General features: G+C 42.1%; 3 protein-coding genes across 4 annotated transcripts in view; 2 read left to right on the forward strand and 1 right to left on the reverse strand.

Annotated features, from left to right (window-relative positions):
• The window catches only part of wdr33 (WD repeat domain 33), a 30207-nt gene extending 25423 nt beyond the window's left edge, over positions 1-4784 (forward strand). For both annotated transcript variants that reach the window (XM_037530830.1, XM_037530829.1), the window contains 2 exons: positions 1006-1203; positions 3646-4784. In XM_037530830.1, coding sequence (XP_037386727.1) covers positions 1006-1203; positions 3646-3812 — 365 coding nt within the window. In that variant the 3' untranslated portion in view covers positions 3813-4784. The remainder of the gene's footprint in view (positions 1-1005; positions 1204-3645) is intronic.
• A 3247-nt stretch (positions 4785-8031) lies between these two features.
• Positions 8032-11282, reverse strand: sft2d3 (SFT2 domain containing 3). The gene has a single exon (XM_017720013.2). It carries the CDS (start codon positions 11155-11157, stop codon positions 10480-10482), a length of 678 nt encoding a protein of 225 aa, XP_017575502.1. The 5' UTR covers positions 11158-11282; the 3' UTR covers positions 8032-10479.
• A 1166-nt stretch (positions 11283-12448) lies between these two features.
• si:ch1073-184j22.2 (dual specificity protein phosphatase 18) lies at positions 12449-15433 on the forward strand. Its single transcript, XM_017720045.2, has 2 exons — positions 12449-12600; positions 14350-15433. Exon 2 carries the CDS (start codon positions 14355-14357, stop codon positions 14922-14924), a length of 570 nt encoding a protein of 189 aa, XP_017575534.1. The 5' UTR covers positions 12449-12600; positions 14350-14354; the 3' UTR covers positions 14925-15433.
• Positions 15434-18030: the final 2597 nt, after the last annotated feature.

Consider the following 18030-nt stretch of genomic DNA (forward strand, 5'->3'; position numbering starts at 1 on the left):
TATGTGTAGTTTAATAATCTACTGTATGATGTTTTGTTGATTTTAAGTGCAAATGTGTTAAATATACTCTACCAGGAAAAAATGTAAATGTGACTTCCCCCCCCTTCAGCACTGTGATCGTCATTTTTAATACCAGTGTATTAGCTTATCTGCTGAGCCATTTGGCCTATGCTTTGTAAAACATGCAGTTTATAAGAATTTAATTTGGCTTCAAACACATGTGATTTTAAGGAAAATCCTGGTAAAATCCTGTTTTAAAAAAAAAAAAAAAAGTCATGACCATGCATGAGGATCTTGTTCCCATGCCTGACTAATTTATGACTATGCATTCTTTTTATATATACAGGATGTCATGCATTCATTTTATTTATATGGCATGTCACCAGCAGGGCTCTGTACAATTTGTAATTACAAACATATGCATTATGTTCCTGCTGGTGTGGGTTTCATCTCTTTCAATTGATGCTCACACAAGCATCTTGAGTGTTCATAGCTCCCACTTGTGGACAGTCTGCTAGGCTTTATTATGACATGCCGAAATCCTGATTATCATCAAGCAGCCGTGACGGCCCTAGAGAATTGTACACATAACACTACACATAGACATAAACACTATAAATAGATCTGTGAGTATTGGGCAGGACTCATAACTCTACATTTGTCTACTACTGCAAGTCTCCTAAATACGTATCTTTTCCAGTAATCATGTCAGATTTTTCCGTGTGTCCTGGCTGTGTAAAATTTAATCAACGATCCATGTTGAGAGTTTTATCTTGTCTTTTACTCACTGCACTTCATATATGGACTCTACTGTGATATTATCATCCACAACAAGATTTTAACTGTCGGTTATCATCAGCCTATAAATCCTGTATCGGTGCATCACCGTCCTCGACCACTGGGGAAATTAGTGCAGCTTGCGGTTGGTCATTGTTGTGCTTTATTTCTCCAGGCTGTAAAGTAAAGCTGTGTTATACTGACACTGAGTCAAACTTGCACCTGCAGGTCATGATGGCCATTGGGACAGCCAGCGAAGTGACCACTCCATGCATGACGGTCAGTCTCCAGCCAGCAGGGAGCGCTCCTCTTCTTTGCAAGGGATGGATATGGCTTCACTGCCGCCTCGTAAACGGCCCTGGCATGATGGGCCGGGCACTGGAGACATGGACTCGCCCAGCGGTGGACCTGATGAACGAGGAGCAGGTGAGACGGATGATAAATGTCTCTGTGGTGGATGTTAAATTATGGTTATTTGAATTTCAACATATTCAAATGCATTTTAGCATCTGTTCTCTTGTTTGGGGATGCGGATAAGGCGCATTTTTACATCGTGTTTTCGTGTCTGGATCACATTCATCTGGATGTACTTCAGCCGGATTCCATTTACTTCACTAAAACACATCCCGGGTGTGGCCAGATGAAGTCTGATGCGACTTTCACTTCTGCATATTTTAATGCACAATTACTGTTTATGTGCTGAATTTAAATATTTTGGGGGGGAAATTTACAAATAATGAAAAAATAACAAAATATGGCAAAAGTTATGGTACATTTTATAGTGTTTTTCCCCCAGAATATGTTAAACAAATTAAGCAAATAAATAGAAATTGTGCGCAGAAAAATCCCATATGCAAGTGCCTTCCCTGTAGAGCCAGGGGTGTCTAACTCAACCGCTAAACAGGCCATATTAAAAAAAATCTTAAATCTGTGGGCCAGAGAACACCCATCTTCATCTCATGCCACTTTCTATCCAGTTCTTTGGTGTTTTTTTCACTGGTACATAATGTGGTATTCCTTCATTATGGCCGCACCATCTCGCAGCAAATAAGATGGATATGGGAAGTAAAAAGGTATCTGAGCTCCCACCCATCTTGGAATCCCCAGTGTTCACTGTACGCTTCCTACTTTTAGTAAATTTTATTTTATTTATTTTCCCTAGCTGAATGTTTTGTTGCTTGGACTTGTGCTGAAACACAACTGGTGTGTCCGGTGATGTGACTACTGTGGTAGGATTGAGGTGTAACTGCTGTCCCACAGGTTGCTGTTGTGGGGAAGGGAGTTGCAGTGCACTTCATGTTGCAGTGCATGTTGGGGACTGTAGTGCAGCACACTGTGAAATGGGCTAATATTAATAGAATATTTTATATAGAATTGATAGAACATTTAAATATGTATCAGATTGTGCTGCTGGCCTGACTTGGCCCGCAGGGCTTGTGTTTGACGCATTGGCCAGTAGAGGATGGTTTAACTTACTTTCACCCAGAAAATCAACAAAACGGCATTTGATCAAACTTTTGCATATGGCTGCAAGTGTACATTACCTTTTTCAGTACAGTATTTTGGAGCCTTCAAAAGGCTCTGCACAGTGTGGTGAATATACATGCAATGATATTCACAAATCTCAATGATCTGATCATAATTGGGTTTCTGCAGTTATTCAGTTATTCACGTGGTCATGTAAACACCATACTCAGATTAAGAAATCTGATAAATTGAGCTGGATTTTAGATTAGTAATCTAAAAGTAATTTCTCAGTGCATGTATACTTGTACTCTGATTTCTATGGGATTTCTTGGTCACATTTGGAGAGGTGCTGAAACCAAATACGAAATAAAGAATTTAATTTTTTATCTTCTAGATGATGGATGTTCATTTCTCAGATAAAGTGGCTTTTTTTTTTTTTTTTTTTTTTTTTTTTTTTTTGCAGTATGAAATTGAGTTTTGTTACGTTTACGTCATCTTCTGTAAGTTTATTGGCTGGTTGCAAATCTGATTACTGGCTCATGTAAACCTGAAGTTTCATATTATCTGATACTCAAGTACATGAAAATGCATTGATCAGATTTGACAGTCAGATTTTCTGCAGTTATCAGATTATTAAGTGCATGGAAATGCACTCATTGTTGAGTTAAACCCATTTTTATTGATTTTAATCATCAAAATAAACAGTAGCTTATTAAACTACACATATATAATCAATAGTGAAAGCCCTAGTGCTTTTCAGTATAGCAGTTACAACTGTACGTCTGGGAAATCTCAAGCATTTTCTCAACAAGCTTGGATGCTTTCATTGGCCCAGAGTGCAAGAAGGCTCCTGTTTTGGGGATTCATAACCGATGTGAATATAGAAGAAGCCTTCAGTTTGATCTGCTCACGGCGCTTCCTGGGGCTGGTCGGTCAAGTGAAATCCAAACAGCCTAGCACTTTCACATAAAAACAAAAACTGAAATGAATTGTTTTGAAAATAAAAATGTTTGAGACGTTGCAAGTGTGACAACTAAAGAGTCAACACGAGCTTGTGTTGCACCTCATGTTAAGCAGAATAACGGAGGTGTACTGAGAAATATTTCAGATTAGATAAATGTGTACAGTGTAAACGTCTCACATACACTGAGATCACTAAATCAACCAAATGATCCGGTACAGTTGTTAGGCCAACTGCCCGCATTAATTTTATATTAATGTTTTGTTTTTGTGTGAAATGACATGTTTGCATATTTGTATGTTGTTTATAAATGAATATATTTGAATAGCCAAAATTGTTGAATGGCGTTTCCCTTATTTTGAACATGTAGAAACATCTCATATAATTTTAAACTGTGAATAATGCTTTTCCAATCATCTCTCGCTCTCTTTCTCCCCCAGGTCGGCCACCACGAGAGGATGGTGGTTATGGCCCACCATCGAGGGGGGGGAGAGGTGGGTGGGGTCGTGGTGGGCCCCCTAACGCAGGAGGTCCAGGTGGCAACCCAGGTCCAAATACAAGGCGCGGGGGGGCTCGTGGTGCACTGAGAGGGGGTCGGGGTCGGTAGAAGTTACACATGCTCCCCCCGCCCTCAAAGGACTGTAGGGGGACACTGTGGATTACAACGAGGACGGAGACCAAAGGAGACACAAGCAGCCGCTCTAGCATCTCTGGCTGTTCACTGGGTTGTCGTGAATGTCTCGGCACCACCTGGAACATCTGGATCCTCGTTGTCCAATTTATCCAGAGGCTTTTGTGACTCGGCCTCTTTGTGCTGATTGGTTGGCGCAGACGGTATTGGGAACATTTTCATTGGTTGAGGCCCATAAACTACGGCTTCTTTCACAGCTATTGCACAAGCTGACTGGATTAATTTGATCTTGGACACTTAATGTGCATCACTGATTAAAAAAAAAAAAAAAAACAGACTGGTTCACACCTCTTGACCTGTTGCGCATGGATTATATTCCTTTTTGGGGCCGTCAAATAGTCTCTACCCAGAATGTTCCTCCAGTGCACCGTACCAGCCAGACCCCAAGCTAATGCAGCAATGCATTTGCTCTGCTACCCATCTCCCATCAAAGCTTTAAGGAGCACTCTGACCATGTGCGCTGCTGAAGCCCTCACCTCTAAAAACTCCCATTTTCCAAACCAGTGACTGAAATAAATGAAAACTGGACTTTTTAAACATTTAGTTCTTCACATGCTGAGCTCCTCTTGTTTAATTTCATTTTATGTAAAATAATGAAAATAATTCTGTAACATTTACGGGGCATCTCCTGCGTGAAGAGGCTGCCTACTTTGTGTACATTTTGTCAAAAGATTGTCATTGTTTTGTCTGTTTTTGTATGAGACTACAATAGAAGTTGTGCAAGATTTGTAACAAAGCATCCGTTTTGTCATTTCTTTGGTTTCAAACAGTTCAGACCAAATCTGTTTTTCAGTCCAAAGAAGAGTTTACGTTACAATATTGCGAACATTTGAGTCGAGAAATTGATCCCTTATTTGCTATTCATTTATATTAAATAATCTGCCCGAACTCCTGTGAGTCATCTAATTCTAGTTACCTCAAAGTGCTCGAATATCCTGATGGTAGGATTCAAAATACAGTTCTGTGCACCATTCTTCATTTATTCATTTCCAGCCAAACTGGCCGTTAAGTATTTGTTTTTTAGCATCGGGAGGGTAAAAAGCAGCAAGTGAACACATCAGGCATAACATTATAACCACCTCCTTGTTTCTATGCTTATTGTACTGTATAGCTGCACTTTGTAGTTCTATAATTACAGACTGTAGTCCATCTGTTTCTCTGATACTTTGTTAGCCCATTTTTACCCTGTTCTTCAGCAGTCAGGACCCCCATGGACCCTCACAGAGCAGGTACTACTTGGGTGTGATGCTGACATGCCCACCCCCGTTTGACATCAATGGAAGGTGGGCTTTGGAGTAAAAGCCACAGTAAAGTTGCTGGGTAAACAGAACTATGACGGCGTTTTAGGGTAATACAAGTAAAAATAGTAGAATTTGAGAATAAAGTTGTAATATTTCGAGATTAAAAACAAAGTTAAAAGAATAAACCTGCAATATTTCAAGGATGTAGGGGGCTGACAGCGCGTTGGGGTCTGGGTTGCTGCAACAAAGACACAGAGCGACGCAGATCAAGGCGGAGTTCCACTCACACGTCTCCTTGTGGGTCGATCATTTTGATCATCATTCTCACTGTCTGTGAAACTTCATGTCCTCTTTGAAAGGTGCGGAGATGCAGCCCCGGTAGCCGTGTAGATGGTCAGTGCCTGCGATTCTCCCTGCGACCTTCCTTTTGCAAACCCTTTGGCCATAATATTGCGACCTTTCCTGGTAATATCCCACTTTAATGTCCTAATTCCACACTATGATCGGAATATTATGGCTTTATTCTCAAAGTCTACTATTTTTATTAACAGTGGCCCTAAAACGCCGTCGTACAGAACACTGCGGGGAAAAAACAGTAAAGACTAATAAGGTCTAGATCACTGAGCGCTTCGATTACAGGTTATGATCTCGGTAAGTTTACCGTTACATTAATGTTTTTAGCAGGACTTGTGGAAAATAAGCATGTGGTTGCTTGATGGTCAGCAATACTCAGCCTTGCCAGTTATATTGTGCAAGCTGGCAGCACCACGGCAGCCCCTACTGAATAAAGTCCATGAAATCTAATGCCTTTTGCCTCCTAATGGTTACCATTAGAGACCACTAGTTTCCAACTGGAATCTGAAATGTATCTGGAAATGTATCAGTCAGGTCACCTGGTAAACCATTAGGATCCTTTATATTATGAACCCCTCGAGAAAAGCCCAAACGCATCACAAACCCCCAAGAACCAACAGAAACTCAATGGTTTCTATGTATTTTTTCCTCATGTTAACCTTGTAACCCATTATTACACATTATTTAAATAATGGTTGGTATGGAGCAGATGATGATGATGGGCGTTCAGACCGCAAGTTCAAGTCGGGGGTCACAAAACCAGACAGAACTCTACAGATCACCAGAGCCTATAGATTCATAAATATTTGCTTTTAAATGCCGAATAGCTAAATATATAGAAACAATATTAATTTAGTGTTACATCTTTACAAGTACTGACGTATTTTCCCCACTGAGTTGTATCCACCAACGAGAGAAGACATTTAGCAGATATATTGGGCAATGAATGAGAAGTGGGCGTTCCTGATGTGGCCATTCTTGTTTTACAGGAACGCCCTTCATTGCAATTTGACTCTATTGGAACAATTCCACCTGGTTAAAGAGGCCGAGTTTAAATTAAACCAGGCCCGTACTGAACGTGGTCACGCTCAGAGGGACGCCTAATGGTCTTTAGCCAGTGCATAAACTCCCTCAAAGGAAAACTTCTGCGTAACGAAATTGTAAACAAACTCATTCATGGTGGTTTTAATGCTTCATTCTAGAGAAACTTTCCGTTCACAGTAGTGGTGATGCATCATATTCATTTTGATAAGGTTTTGGCCTAAAACGTCTGTTCATGAGGTACATGCATGGTTTATGAGACCATAAGACAAAATAGTCCCAAAAGAAATGTATTATTTATTTATTACTGTTTTACCATCAACATTACATATAAAAACTCAGGTGTAGGTTCACTGGTGGTTCTGGATAGTAAATATGTCGGTGTTTGTGTAGTCACCCTGGTTCCCATCACCACCACCAAGTTTCTCTACAGTTAACTATTTCACATTAACTCAGTCTGAACTCGATGATTTATGCAGAAAGTTGGAAGAAGTCATGAAATTGTCTATTACAGTAATGTGTCTCTAATCTCCACCTGCTGTATACAGCGTACGGTCAGTTACCACAGATTTCAATTTAAATGCATTTTCCTGCACTTGGTAAAGAACTGAAAGCCCATTGAGTCTGTGTGTGTGTGTGTGTGTGTGTGTGTGTGTGTGTGTGTGTTTATTTCTACATCTCGAACATGGTACAGATAATGTGACAGATCAGGTTGAAAAACTGAGTGTTCCTTTCCTTCCATACAGTCACTGTAGTTCTCAGTCTACGCCGTGTCTCTAGCCCTTTTCGGGTGGGATGTACGTGGGGTCCTGAGGTAATTTCCTCTTTTTCATGTGCTGCCCTGCGATTTTATTTCCAGTGGATCAGCCATGTTGGTGGTTTTTTTTCCCTCCTAATTACTGGCTTGCTGTTTTTCACCAAACTCAGCAGCCGTCTGATTATGTTGGTCCAGTCTGGATACACACTTCCATGATTTTCCAGACAGATTGGAGGAAAAAGGCAGTTTTTACTATCCACTGTATTCTCCTACACTCTCAGAAAAAAGGTACGAAACTCACTGGGGGGGGTTCCCTCACGGTATATTTTCTAAGTTGTATCGACTCCACACACCCCGACTTGGGCTCTGAAAAGGTACAAATATGGGGCAGTCGTGGGCTGGAGGTTAGGGAACCAGCCTTGTGAACGGAAGGTCGCCGGTTTGATCCCCAGAGCCGACAGCACATGACTGAGGTGTCCATGAGCAAGACGCCTAACCCCCAGCTGATTGGGCGGCCCACCGCTCTGGGCAAGTGTGCTCACTGCCCCCTAGTGTGTGTGCGCTCACTAGAGTGTATGTGTTGTTTCACTCCACGGATGGGTGAAATTTCCCCGTTGTGGGACTAATAAGGGTCACTTAATCTTTTTCCACTGGGGGGAAAAAAAATGTCTTAAGGTACACAATTGGATCTGAAAGCCTCTGCTGTACCTTTGAGTGAACATTAACAACATTCATACCAGGATGAACGAAAACGTACCTACACAGAAGCTTTATTTAGAACGGTGTAGGGCATATCCATCTTAAACGCGTCCCAGTTACAAGGATTTAGCAGAGTCTCAATCATTTACTTGGTTTGGGTGGTAGAAGTTCTTCTCCATCCACTCTACACTGTGAGACCATTAGCAGGAGAAAGAAAACGAAGTCAATCAGAAAACCAAGACTCAGTGGTGGCTACTATCATATGCCCCCTTCATCCATACACATCTGAATTTGTACTAGAAGCCCACTAGAAACCTGTGGTGATGTAACTACTAGGGCTGAAAGATTCGTCTTTTATATCAAAATCGCAGTTTTCAAAACGCAAGAGCTGCTTCTTTAGTAAAGACAGTCGTTCTTTACAGTAGCATGAACACTCGGACCCATTCGCATGCTTAGAACGTTCTTTGCGCGGTGAAATGGTTCTTCAGATCGGAGAATGTGTTGCATGCGGTTCTGTATAGCATCAAAAAGGGTTCTGGTATTGTTCCTTTGTTGCTTGTTGATGTCAAGCTTATAGCAATAGAAGAACATTTTGGTCCTACAGAGAACTCTTCAAAAACGTTCTATATAGATCCACAGAACACATTCTCCATCAGTCTGAAGAAACACCAGAGAACTTTTCATCCATACGAATGGATGGCTGAGTCCTTATGGTTGTACATAGAACCACCGTCTTAATAAAGATGGTTCTTCAAGGGTTCTTTAGTAGTGTGTACATTAGCCAAACCGTTGTTCTACGTTTTAAGAGGGGAGACGGGTCCTATTAAGAGTTTGTGAAATGCCTGTAGGTGAGTTAGACCAATCAGAGGCAACCAAACATCCATGTGTTTTGACATCACAACTCGTCGGTACTTCGACACCTAAACACTGCGTTTAGGGGTCGAGCCTCAAGCCGGACAAGGGGGATGTTCTGGTCTTCTTGGCCAAAATAAATCAGGCCTGAATCTCAGTTTAAAAAAAAAAAAAAATCACTATTTAAATAGCAGCCGCCGGATTAGTCGGAAAAAAATCACAATTAGGTATTTTCCACAAATCGTTCAGCCCTAATACCTGCAGTCCGAATGTGGGAGTTTTATCACTGAGCTGTGTCGATTATTATAGACGCCCCCTCGTAAACCATCCCAGTCTGAGTGAGGCCTGTGCCAGTGTTTTCCAGCTCCAGCTGTAGTCGGTCTGTGGAATAAAGCTCTGTGCCACAGCATGGCGAGGACACCGAGCAGCCAGGAGAGAGTACATTACGTTCCTTATTTATTTACAAAAGGTAAAAATCTGTTGTGGGTGCTTTCTTGACGTGACCATGGTCACTCTCAGATGAACACAAGTCTTTCTCCTTGAGCTTGGTCCCATTCAACTCTTCACAGTGAAGAAAAAAATCTGAATTAATGCCGTTAATCCAGATTAGCGCCGCCTCACGCTGTTCCAGAATTACAGTATGTGGTGCGTTTTTCACAGCTGTTCTCAGGCAGCAGGTCATTCCTCACGTTTTGGTAAACGCTGCCCATCTCAATGAGAAATCCTGCTTCGTGAAACTCGCCCTGGGTGCGTATTTCACAGAAGTCATTCTCTCAGTTAGCCACACAACTTCAGCCCAAAGTCTACCATGACCAATAAAGCAAAGGTCATACCTATTGAACAGTCCTTACTCAGGGTCGGGTTGTCCAGCTTTACTGAGAAATCCCGTTTCTGTGTTTCAGAAGTGGCTTCTCTCAATTAGCCAGTTAACTTGGACCCAAAGTAAAGCCTGACCTCTGAAGAACAGTCCTTTTGACGTATGCTGACCATCTTAACCACGCTTTCTGAAACTCCCTCTAGTTGTGTGTTTCACCAAAGTGGATTGTCCTAGTTAGCCAGATAACTTAAGCCCAAAGCCCAATGCAATCCTATTGGACAGTCCTCACTTCTGGCTTATGTTGACCACCTTAGCAACAAATCCTGCTTTCTGAAACTCCCTCCAGTTTCACAGAAGGGGTTCCCTTAGTTAGCCAGATAACTTGAGCCAAAGGTCATTCCTACTGGACAGTCCTCACTTTCGGCTCACTTTGGCTTTGGCTTATGAAACGCTCCCTAGTTGAGTATTTCAGACGTTCTTTCATTTAGCCAGATAACTTAAGCCTGAACTCAAGCCTGACCAGTAAAGGCCATTCCTACTGTTCAGTCTCACTTCTGGGAAAAGTCATTCGGCTTTCCTGACAAATCGTGACGTGTAGTCCTGCACAGAGGCGTCTTCTCTCAGTTAGCCAGATAACTTAAACCCGAACTCAAGCCTGTTTAATAGTAGTAGTCAAGGCTATTATAATTACAAAATTAGGACAATTGTCATGTTTGATTTATGCAGCTTCGCTGAAAAGTCCTGCTTTGTTTAACCCCAGATCAGCGCATCCGTCCACAGAGTCAGTGTAGTCCAGTCCGTCCCGCCGCCCCGAACCGGCGCTCAAATCGGCATAGTTTTGCCAGTCACGGTTCTTTTGATGGCCGACGCTGCCAGGCCTCCAACAAACCGCATTCCAGCGCTCCCTCCCGGCAGCAGCGCCACCACTTGCCCCACGATTGCGCCGATTTGAACCAAGGCTCCGAGCGCGGTGAGCGCCGTGCTGTGGAGCCCCATCGCCGCGTACAGGGTCCCGCCCAGCGCGCAGAGATACACCGCGGTGCCGGGGCTCGGGCTGCCCAGGAGTTTGCTCGGTCCTCGGAGCACCGCGGCGCCCAGGAGCGCGAATAAAGAGCCGAGGGACCAGAGGAGGGCGAACTTCCGAGCCTTCAGCAAGAGCAGAGGGGCGTAGAGAGCCGACAGTCCGAAACAAATGGCTGAGAACAAGACGCACGTACCGAAAGCTACCAGCCGCTGAGAGCGACTCATGGCCGGCAGACATGGATCCGGCTCCGCGGACCACGGCCAGGAAAAGCCGCTGCTCTGCGCCGGGCCTGCCGGAGCTCCGCGGCTGCTCAGTCCGGGGAAGGGACTCGACCACCTGCCGAACCAGCTGCCCGGGACCGCGGCGGGCTCCTCATCGATGTTAATGGCCGTGCTGGAGCTGGACTGTGAGATGGTCTTGGCGCCGCTTTTGGACTGCGCTAAATATTCCTGTAGCTGGCGGTTTAACTCGGCCATGACTGCGGTGGTGTTGTTGTAGTACAACAAGTAAGGCGCACGATATAAAAACGCGACTGTCGCAGGAATGGGCGCGTTCGAATCCCATGCATCCGCCCTACTTCCCTATGCACTATTCCCTAAGCACTACACCCTTAATTCTATGGCATTCACCCTTATTTTAAAGGCACCCGGTGCAATTTATTCAGACGTCAGTGAATAAATTCGACCTGTTTCACACCGAACAGGTTGCTTGTGTCACTTTTTTCGCTTGGCCCACACAGAAATCTGATATATGACCATATATGGGCTTCAAATGTATTGACATGTATTAGCACACATGGATTTCCCTTATATCCAACTTCTATTAGTCACATGGACACACATGCAACATAAACAACGACTTATTTGAAGTTAGCCATTTTCAAATACAGGAATATTTCAGTCATATATGAGCTTACACATATATTTAACAATATATGATAAACATATTTGAATGCCACATATGTGCTATACCATGCGGGAACTCACTGAGCTCCTGAGAGCGACCCATTCTTTCACTAATGTCTGTAGAAGCAGTCTGCAGGCCTAGGGGCTCGGCTTTATACACCTGTGGCCATGGAAGTGACTGGAACACCTGAATTCAATCATTTGACTGAATACCTTTGGAAAGAATGTGTGTGTGTGTGTGTGTGTGTGTGTGTGTGTATATATATATATATATATATATATATATATATATATATATATATGTATATATAGTACTCAGTGCTCACTCAGGAGCTCAGTGAATTCCAGCGTGGTACCGTGATCGGACGCCACCTGTACAACTGAAATTTCCTCACTACTAAATATTCCACAGTCAACAGTCAGTGGCATTATAACAAAGTGGAAGCGATTGGGAACGACAGCAACTCAGCCATGAAGTGGTCGGCCATGTAAAATGACAGCGCGGGGTCAGCGGATGCTGAGGGGCATAGTGCACAGAGAAATGAATACAGTGTCAGTTTGTATTATGTGATGTGTTTTTATGAAGATATGTTTGGTTGAAAAAATAGATACCGTTTGTATAAAGCTTGTGATGTGATTATGAATATCAGCCCCTCAAATTGCCACTACAATCTGAATGGTATCTTCTGAAGGGCTGTGCTCTGTGAAAGCCAGATTAAGCCCCACCCTGTGGCTGTGTTTGACTGAGATGTCTTCACATGCAGAGCAGTTTGCTTGAGTAATGAGTAATAACAGATCTGAGTGATGTAAGGCAACAGAGATATTTCTATAGGACAGTTAGTTCACAGCTGCTGGGCCAGTCTAAAATTAGCCTCTCTCTCCATTGGTCAGAAGCTCCTCAAGCCTTTTTATGGGTTCAGTGTGCCAACAGGGAGTTTCCTTCAGCAGAGGAAGCATGCTCGTGAGAGAGAGAGAGACAGACAGAGGGACAGAGACACCACACCAAGGGACCAGGTCAGTAGAGTTCACAAGGAATAATTATGCAAAAAAAAAAAAAAAAAATGAAGCTTTACAGTTCAGGAAATGTTAAAGACTTGCGGAAATAAATCACTGTAACAAATCTGCTATTAGAATGTGAATATGAAGTGGGCTTTAAATGAAGGAATGGAGGTAATGGGCTACAATAGTATGGTGATAAATAGTGATATGCCTTTGTTTTCAAAGCTCTGAGAGGGAAGTAGTACAGCACAGTAAATGTACATGTCTTTTCTGTTTTCACACATTGTTTACACACACACACACACACACACACACACACACACACACACACACACACACACGCACACACACACACACACACACACAGACTATGTAATCTCTGTGTACAATATGAACACTGTTTGTGTCATTACTGTCCCTACTTTTGTCCTATCCCTACTCCCTACTCCCTAAACCCTACACACCACTGTGCACTACTTCTGTGTTACACTCAATTTCAGGGTCTCTGAGCCTTTTCTGTTCCTTCTGACCACTTCCGTTCCTTACAATGTTGATCGTGGACCATTTCTGTTCCCTGTAATAGTGATTACAGACCATTTCTGTTCCCTGTAATAGTGATTACAGACCATTTCTGTTCCCTGTAATAGTGATTACAGACCATTTCTGTTCCCTGTAGTAGTGATTACAGACCATTTCTGTTCCCTGTAATAGTGATTACAGACCATTTCTGTTCCCTGTAGTAGTGATTACAGACCATTTCTGTTCCCTGTAATAGTGATTACAGACCATTTCTGTTCCCTGCAGTAGTGATTACAGACCATTTCTGTTCCCTGTAGTAGTGATTACAGACCATTTATGTTCCCTATGAAATTAATTAATGGCCATTTCTGTTCCCTGTAATAGTGATTACAGACCATTTCTGTTCCCTGTAATAGTGATTACAGACCATTTCTGTTCCCAGTAATAGTGATTACAGACCATTTCTGTTCCCTGTAATAGTGATTACAGACCATTTCTGTTCCCTGTAATAGTGATTACAGACCATTTCTGTTCCCTGTAGTAGTGATTACAGACCATTTCTGTTCCCTGTAATAGTGATTACAGACCATTTCTGTTCCCTGTAGTAGTGATTACAGACCATTTCTGTTCCCTGCAGTAGTGATTACAGACCATTTCTGTTCCCTGTAATAGTGATTACAGACCATTTCTGTTCCCTGCAGTAGTGATTACAGACCATTTCTGTTCCCTGTAGTAGTGATTACAGACCATTTATGTTCCCTATGAAATTAATTAATGGCCATTTCTGTTCCCAGTAATAGTGATTACAGACCATTTATGTTCCCCATAATATTGTTTGGATATGATTTCTGTTCCCTATTATAGTGTCCTGTACAGTGTTCCAGTGTAGTGATTAGGGGGCCATGTCTGTTCTCTATAATAGTGAATGTGGGCCATTTGTGTTCCCTTTAATAGTGAATGGAGGATCATTTATTTTACCTATCAGAATGATTAGAGACCATTTCGGTTCCCTATGATAGTGATCGGAGGTGTTCTAATCCTTGCTCTTGATTTTCTGATGTAAGAAATATAACAGTGTCTTATTGAGTGCTCCAGTGTAAGGAAAAGTGATTAAGGAACCACTCAGAATCCAGTATTTGAGCATTTAGTCTAGGCTTAATCTGCGTCTGGGAACTCTGGCAGTGCAAGTTTGTTCTTGACATGTATAATATCTCTGTTTGTTGACTGCACTGTTGCTCTCTACAGCCTCCATGTCTATGTCCCAGATCACCCCGACTCTTTTCCTGAGTGGTGCTGATGCTCCGCTGAACCAGGCCCTGGTGACCCGTAAAGGCATCACCCTCATCGTTAACGCCACCCTTTTACACACTTGTCCCAGGTACCCGGGCGTGGAGTGCATCCGCGTGGCCGTTTCTGACCTGCCCAGCGCTCGGCTAAGCGAACACTTTGACAGGGTGTCTACCCGTATCCATAACAACCGGGCTGGTGGGACTTTGGTCCACTGCGCTGCCGGCATGAGCCGCTCGCCCGCTTTGATAATGGCCTACCTCATGAAATATAAAGGAGTGACCCTCCAGCAGGCGCACAGCTGGGTCCAGAGGAGCCGACCCTACATCCGTCTCAATGCAGGCTTCTGGGACCAGCTTCTGGACTATGAGCGGAAACTGTATGGAAAGAATACTGTAAAAGTGGCTGTTCCACTGGAGCCACTGCCACAGCCCAAAACACCTAAACTGACCCCCAGATTCAGCCTGAGAGAATGTCCCCCATCTCCGTGGCTGGGCCGGGCTAGACGGTTCACGTTCCCAAAAATAATTTGATAATTAAAAACACTCTCTCTGTTATCTCTGGTTGTGTTAAAGGGATGGTCTGGCAAAAAAACCAAATTTGCATTATTTGTCTCTTACCTCAGAGGCCATAGATCAGCCGAGACATATTTGGTGGTTAGACAGCACAGGTGGTGGACTCCGCCTCCCTTTCCTGACCTCTGGGGTAAAAAGAAAATTGTGTACTTTTTTGCCAAATTAGACCTTTAACTGTGACGATTGTTTTTGCTGAACACACACTTCTAATAGAAACCACTGGGCTGATGATTAAGCGAGTGTCCACTGACTTCTATAAAACAACTGCCCATTGATTTATATTATAAATCAACTTCCCATTGATGTCTATTATAAATCAGCTGCCCACTGGCTTCTATTATAAAGATACTGACTATTGACTTCTACTTTTAATCAGTTGCTCACTGACCTCTATTATAAATCATCTGCCCATTGGTTTATATTATAAATCTACTTTCCATTGATGTCTATTATTAATCAGCTGCCCACTGACGTCTATTATAAATCAACTTCCCATTGACTTCTATTATTAATCAGCTGCCCATTGATTTATATTATAAATCAACTTCCCATTGATGTCTATTATTAATCAGCTGCCCAACGAGTTCTGTTATGAGTAATATATATAATATATAATATATAAAATATATAATAAGCTGCTCACTGATTTATGTTAAAAAGCAACTGACCACTGACTTATATTATTAACCAGCTTCCCACCGATGATTATTGTAAAGCAACTGCCCATTGACTTCTATTATTAACCGACTGCTCACTGACTTCTATTATAAATCAGCTGACCACTGACTTATATTATTAATCAGCTGCCCACTGACCTCTATTATAAATTAACTGACCATTGACTTACATTATTAATCAGCTGCTCACTGACTTCTATTATAAAGCTACTGACCATTGACTTCTATTATTAATCAGCTGCTCACTGACTTCTATTATAAAGCTACTGACCATTGACTTCTATTATTAACCATCTGCTCACTGACTTCTATTATAAAGCTACTGACCACTGACGTCTATTATTAATCAGCTGCTCACTGACTTCTATTATAAATTAACTGACCACTGACTTCTATTATTAATCAGCTGCTCACTGACTTCTATTATAAATTAACTGACCACTGACTTCTATTATTAATCAGCTGCTCACTGACTTCTATCATAAAGCTACTGACCACTGACGTCTATTATTAATCAGCTGCTCACTGACTTCTATTATAAAGCTACTGACCACTGACTTCTATTATTAATCAGCTTCTCACTGACTTCTATCATAAAGCTACTGACCACTGACGTCTATTATTAATCAGCTGCTCACTGACTTCTATTATAAAGCTACTGACCACTGACTTCTATTATTAATCAGCTGCTCACTGACTTCTATTATTAATCAGCTGCTCACTGACTTCTATCATAAAGCTACTGACCACTGACGTCTATTATTAATCAGCTGCTCACTGACTTCTATTATAAAGCTACTGACCACTGACTTCTATTATTAATCAGCTGCTCACTGACTTCTATTATAAAGCTACTGACCACTGACGTCTATTATTAATCAGCTGCTCACTGACTTCTATTATAAAGCTACTGACCATTGATTTATATTATAAATCTACTTTCCATTGATGTCTATTATTAATCAGCTGCCCACTGGTTTCTATTATAAAGCTACTGACCATTGACTTTATTATAAGTGTGTTTTTACAGCAGGTTCTTTGTTCTTTACTAGGCATAAGGCAATGGCTGTCCATGGTAATCGAGCGTATGCTACAGATGGGCAGACAGAGAAATGCTGTATTCCTTTAACTGTCTGTAGAGATGGCTTAAACATAACTTGCACGTTGGTTTTGAGAGTGAGCTTGTTTTGGCTGAAATCCTTAAAGTCTAAGGGTCCGTATGTGGGTCCACACTTCAATTCCTCACTCTCTTAACCAGAGGATTTAGAGGTTAGTTTCATTCTGTAGTACTTACTGATGAATGTGTAGTAGTTACTGCAGTATAAGGAGTTAAAGGGGAATTCCACCAATCTTTCAACGTTTCTCCACAATTCAATTGTTGAGGCTAAACAGAGTCATTCAGATTGGTCTGATGTGAAGCGGTTCATTGTAGAGAAACTTGCCAACTTAGATGCCTTTACAGCGGTGACCATGTGTACAACACAAAACCACCAGTGAACCTACACATCGGGTTTTTATATGGAATATTGATGATGATGTCATGTATCTATCCACTTTCAATGGAGTGTGTATATATATATATATATATATATATATATATATATATATATATTTTTTTTTTTTTTTTTTTTTAGGCCAAACCTCCTCAAAGCTCATAAATCAATGACTCCAAACATCAGGCAGCATATTCATTTCACAGAGTAATTATCTGTGAGCAAGCTCTGTGAACAATTCTGACTCAGTAAGTTTCTGTAGAACAGAGGATTTCACACAAAACGAATGATCTTGGCAAGCAAGCAAAGTTTATTCATATAACGCTTTTTACAAGTATTGTCACAAAGCAGCTTTACAGAACAATCAGTATTACAGAAAGAAAAATCCGGGTCCAAGCCCCCATGAGCGTCGCCAGTGGCAAGGAAAAACTCGCTCAGAGCCGGAGGAAGAAACCTTGAGAGGAACCAAGACTCAGAAGGAGAACCCATCCCCCTCTGGTCGATGCTGGATAGCAAACATTGTTAGTATAAAGTATTATAGTACCTAAGCAGGAAAAACAGGTGGGCAGTGGTGAATTTGGTTAGTTTATGATTAGCAGCAGCATCTGAGGGTGAGGACTACACAGCGTTGCACAAGAAGAAGCTCAGTGGTGGTCAAGCTGGTCCAGAAAGCTGGCGAGCAGTGGCACCTGATCAAGGCAGAAGAGGCAACAGCATCAGACACACAAGATGGGCAGCTGATCAGCTCGGCAAAGAAAGGAAAACACACAGAGAATTCGTTCTGTACTGAGTGACTGATCTCAGATTACAATATTATTATAATAATAATATTATAAATTGAATTCCCTTTAAAGGTACAGCGCCAGGCCAGCTTGTTTGAGCGGCAGTGCGTCT

Source organism: Pygocentrus nattereri, chromosome 19 (assembly GCF_015220715.1).
Source record: "Pygocentrus nattereri isolate fPygNat1 chromosome 19, fPygNat1.pri, whole genome shotgun sequence".
Classification (NCBI taxonomy): domain Eukaryota; kingdom Metazoa; phylum Chordata; class Actinopteri; order Characiformes; family Serrasalmidae; genus Pygocentrus; species Pygocentrus nattereri.

What these genes read in the sequence shown, in the direction of transcription:
- si:ch1073-184j22.2 (XM_017720045.2), top strand. Translation starts at nt 14,355, where the DNA reads ATGTCTATGTCCCAGATCACCCCGACTCTTTTCCTGAGTGGTGCTGAT.
- sft2d3 (XM_017720013.2), bottom strand. Translation starts at nt 11,157, where the DNA reads ATGGCCGAGTTAAACCGCCAGCTACAGGAATATTTAGCGCAGTCCAAA.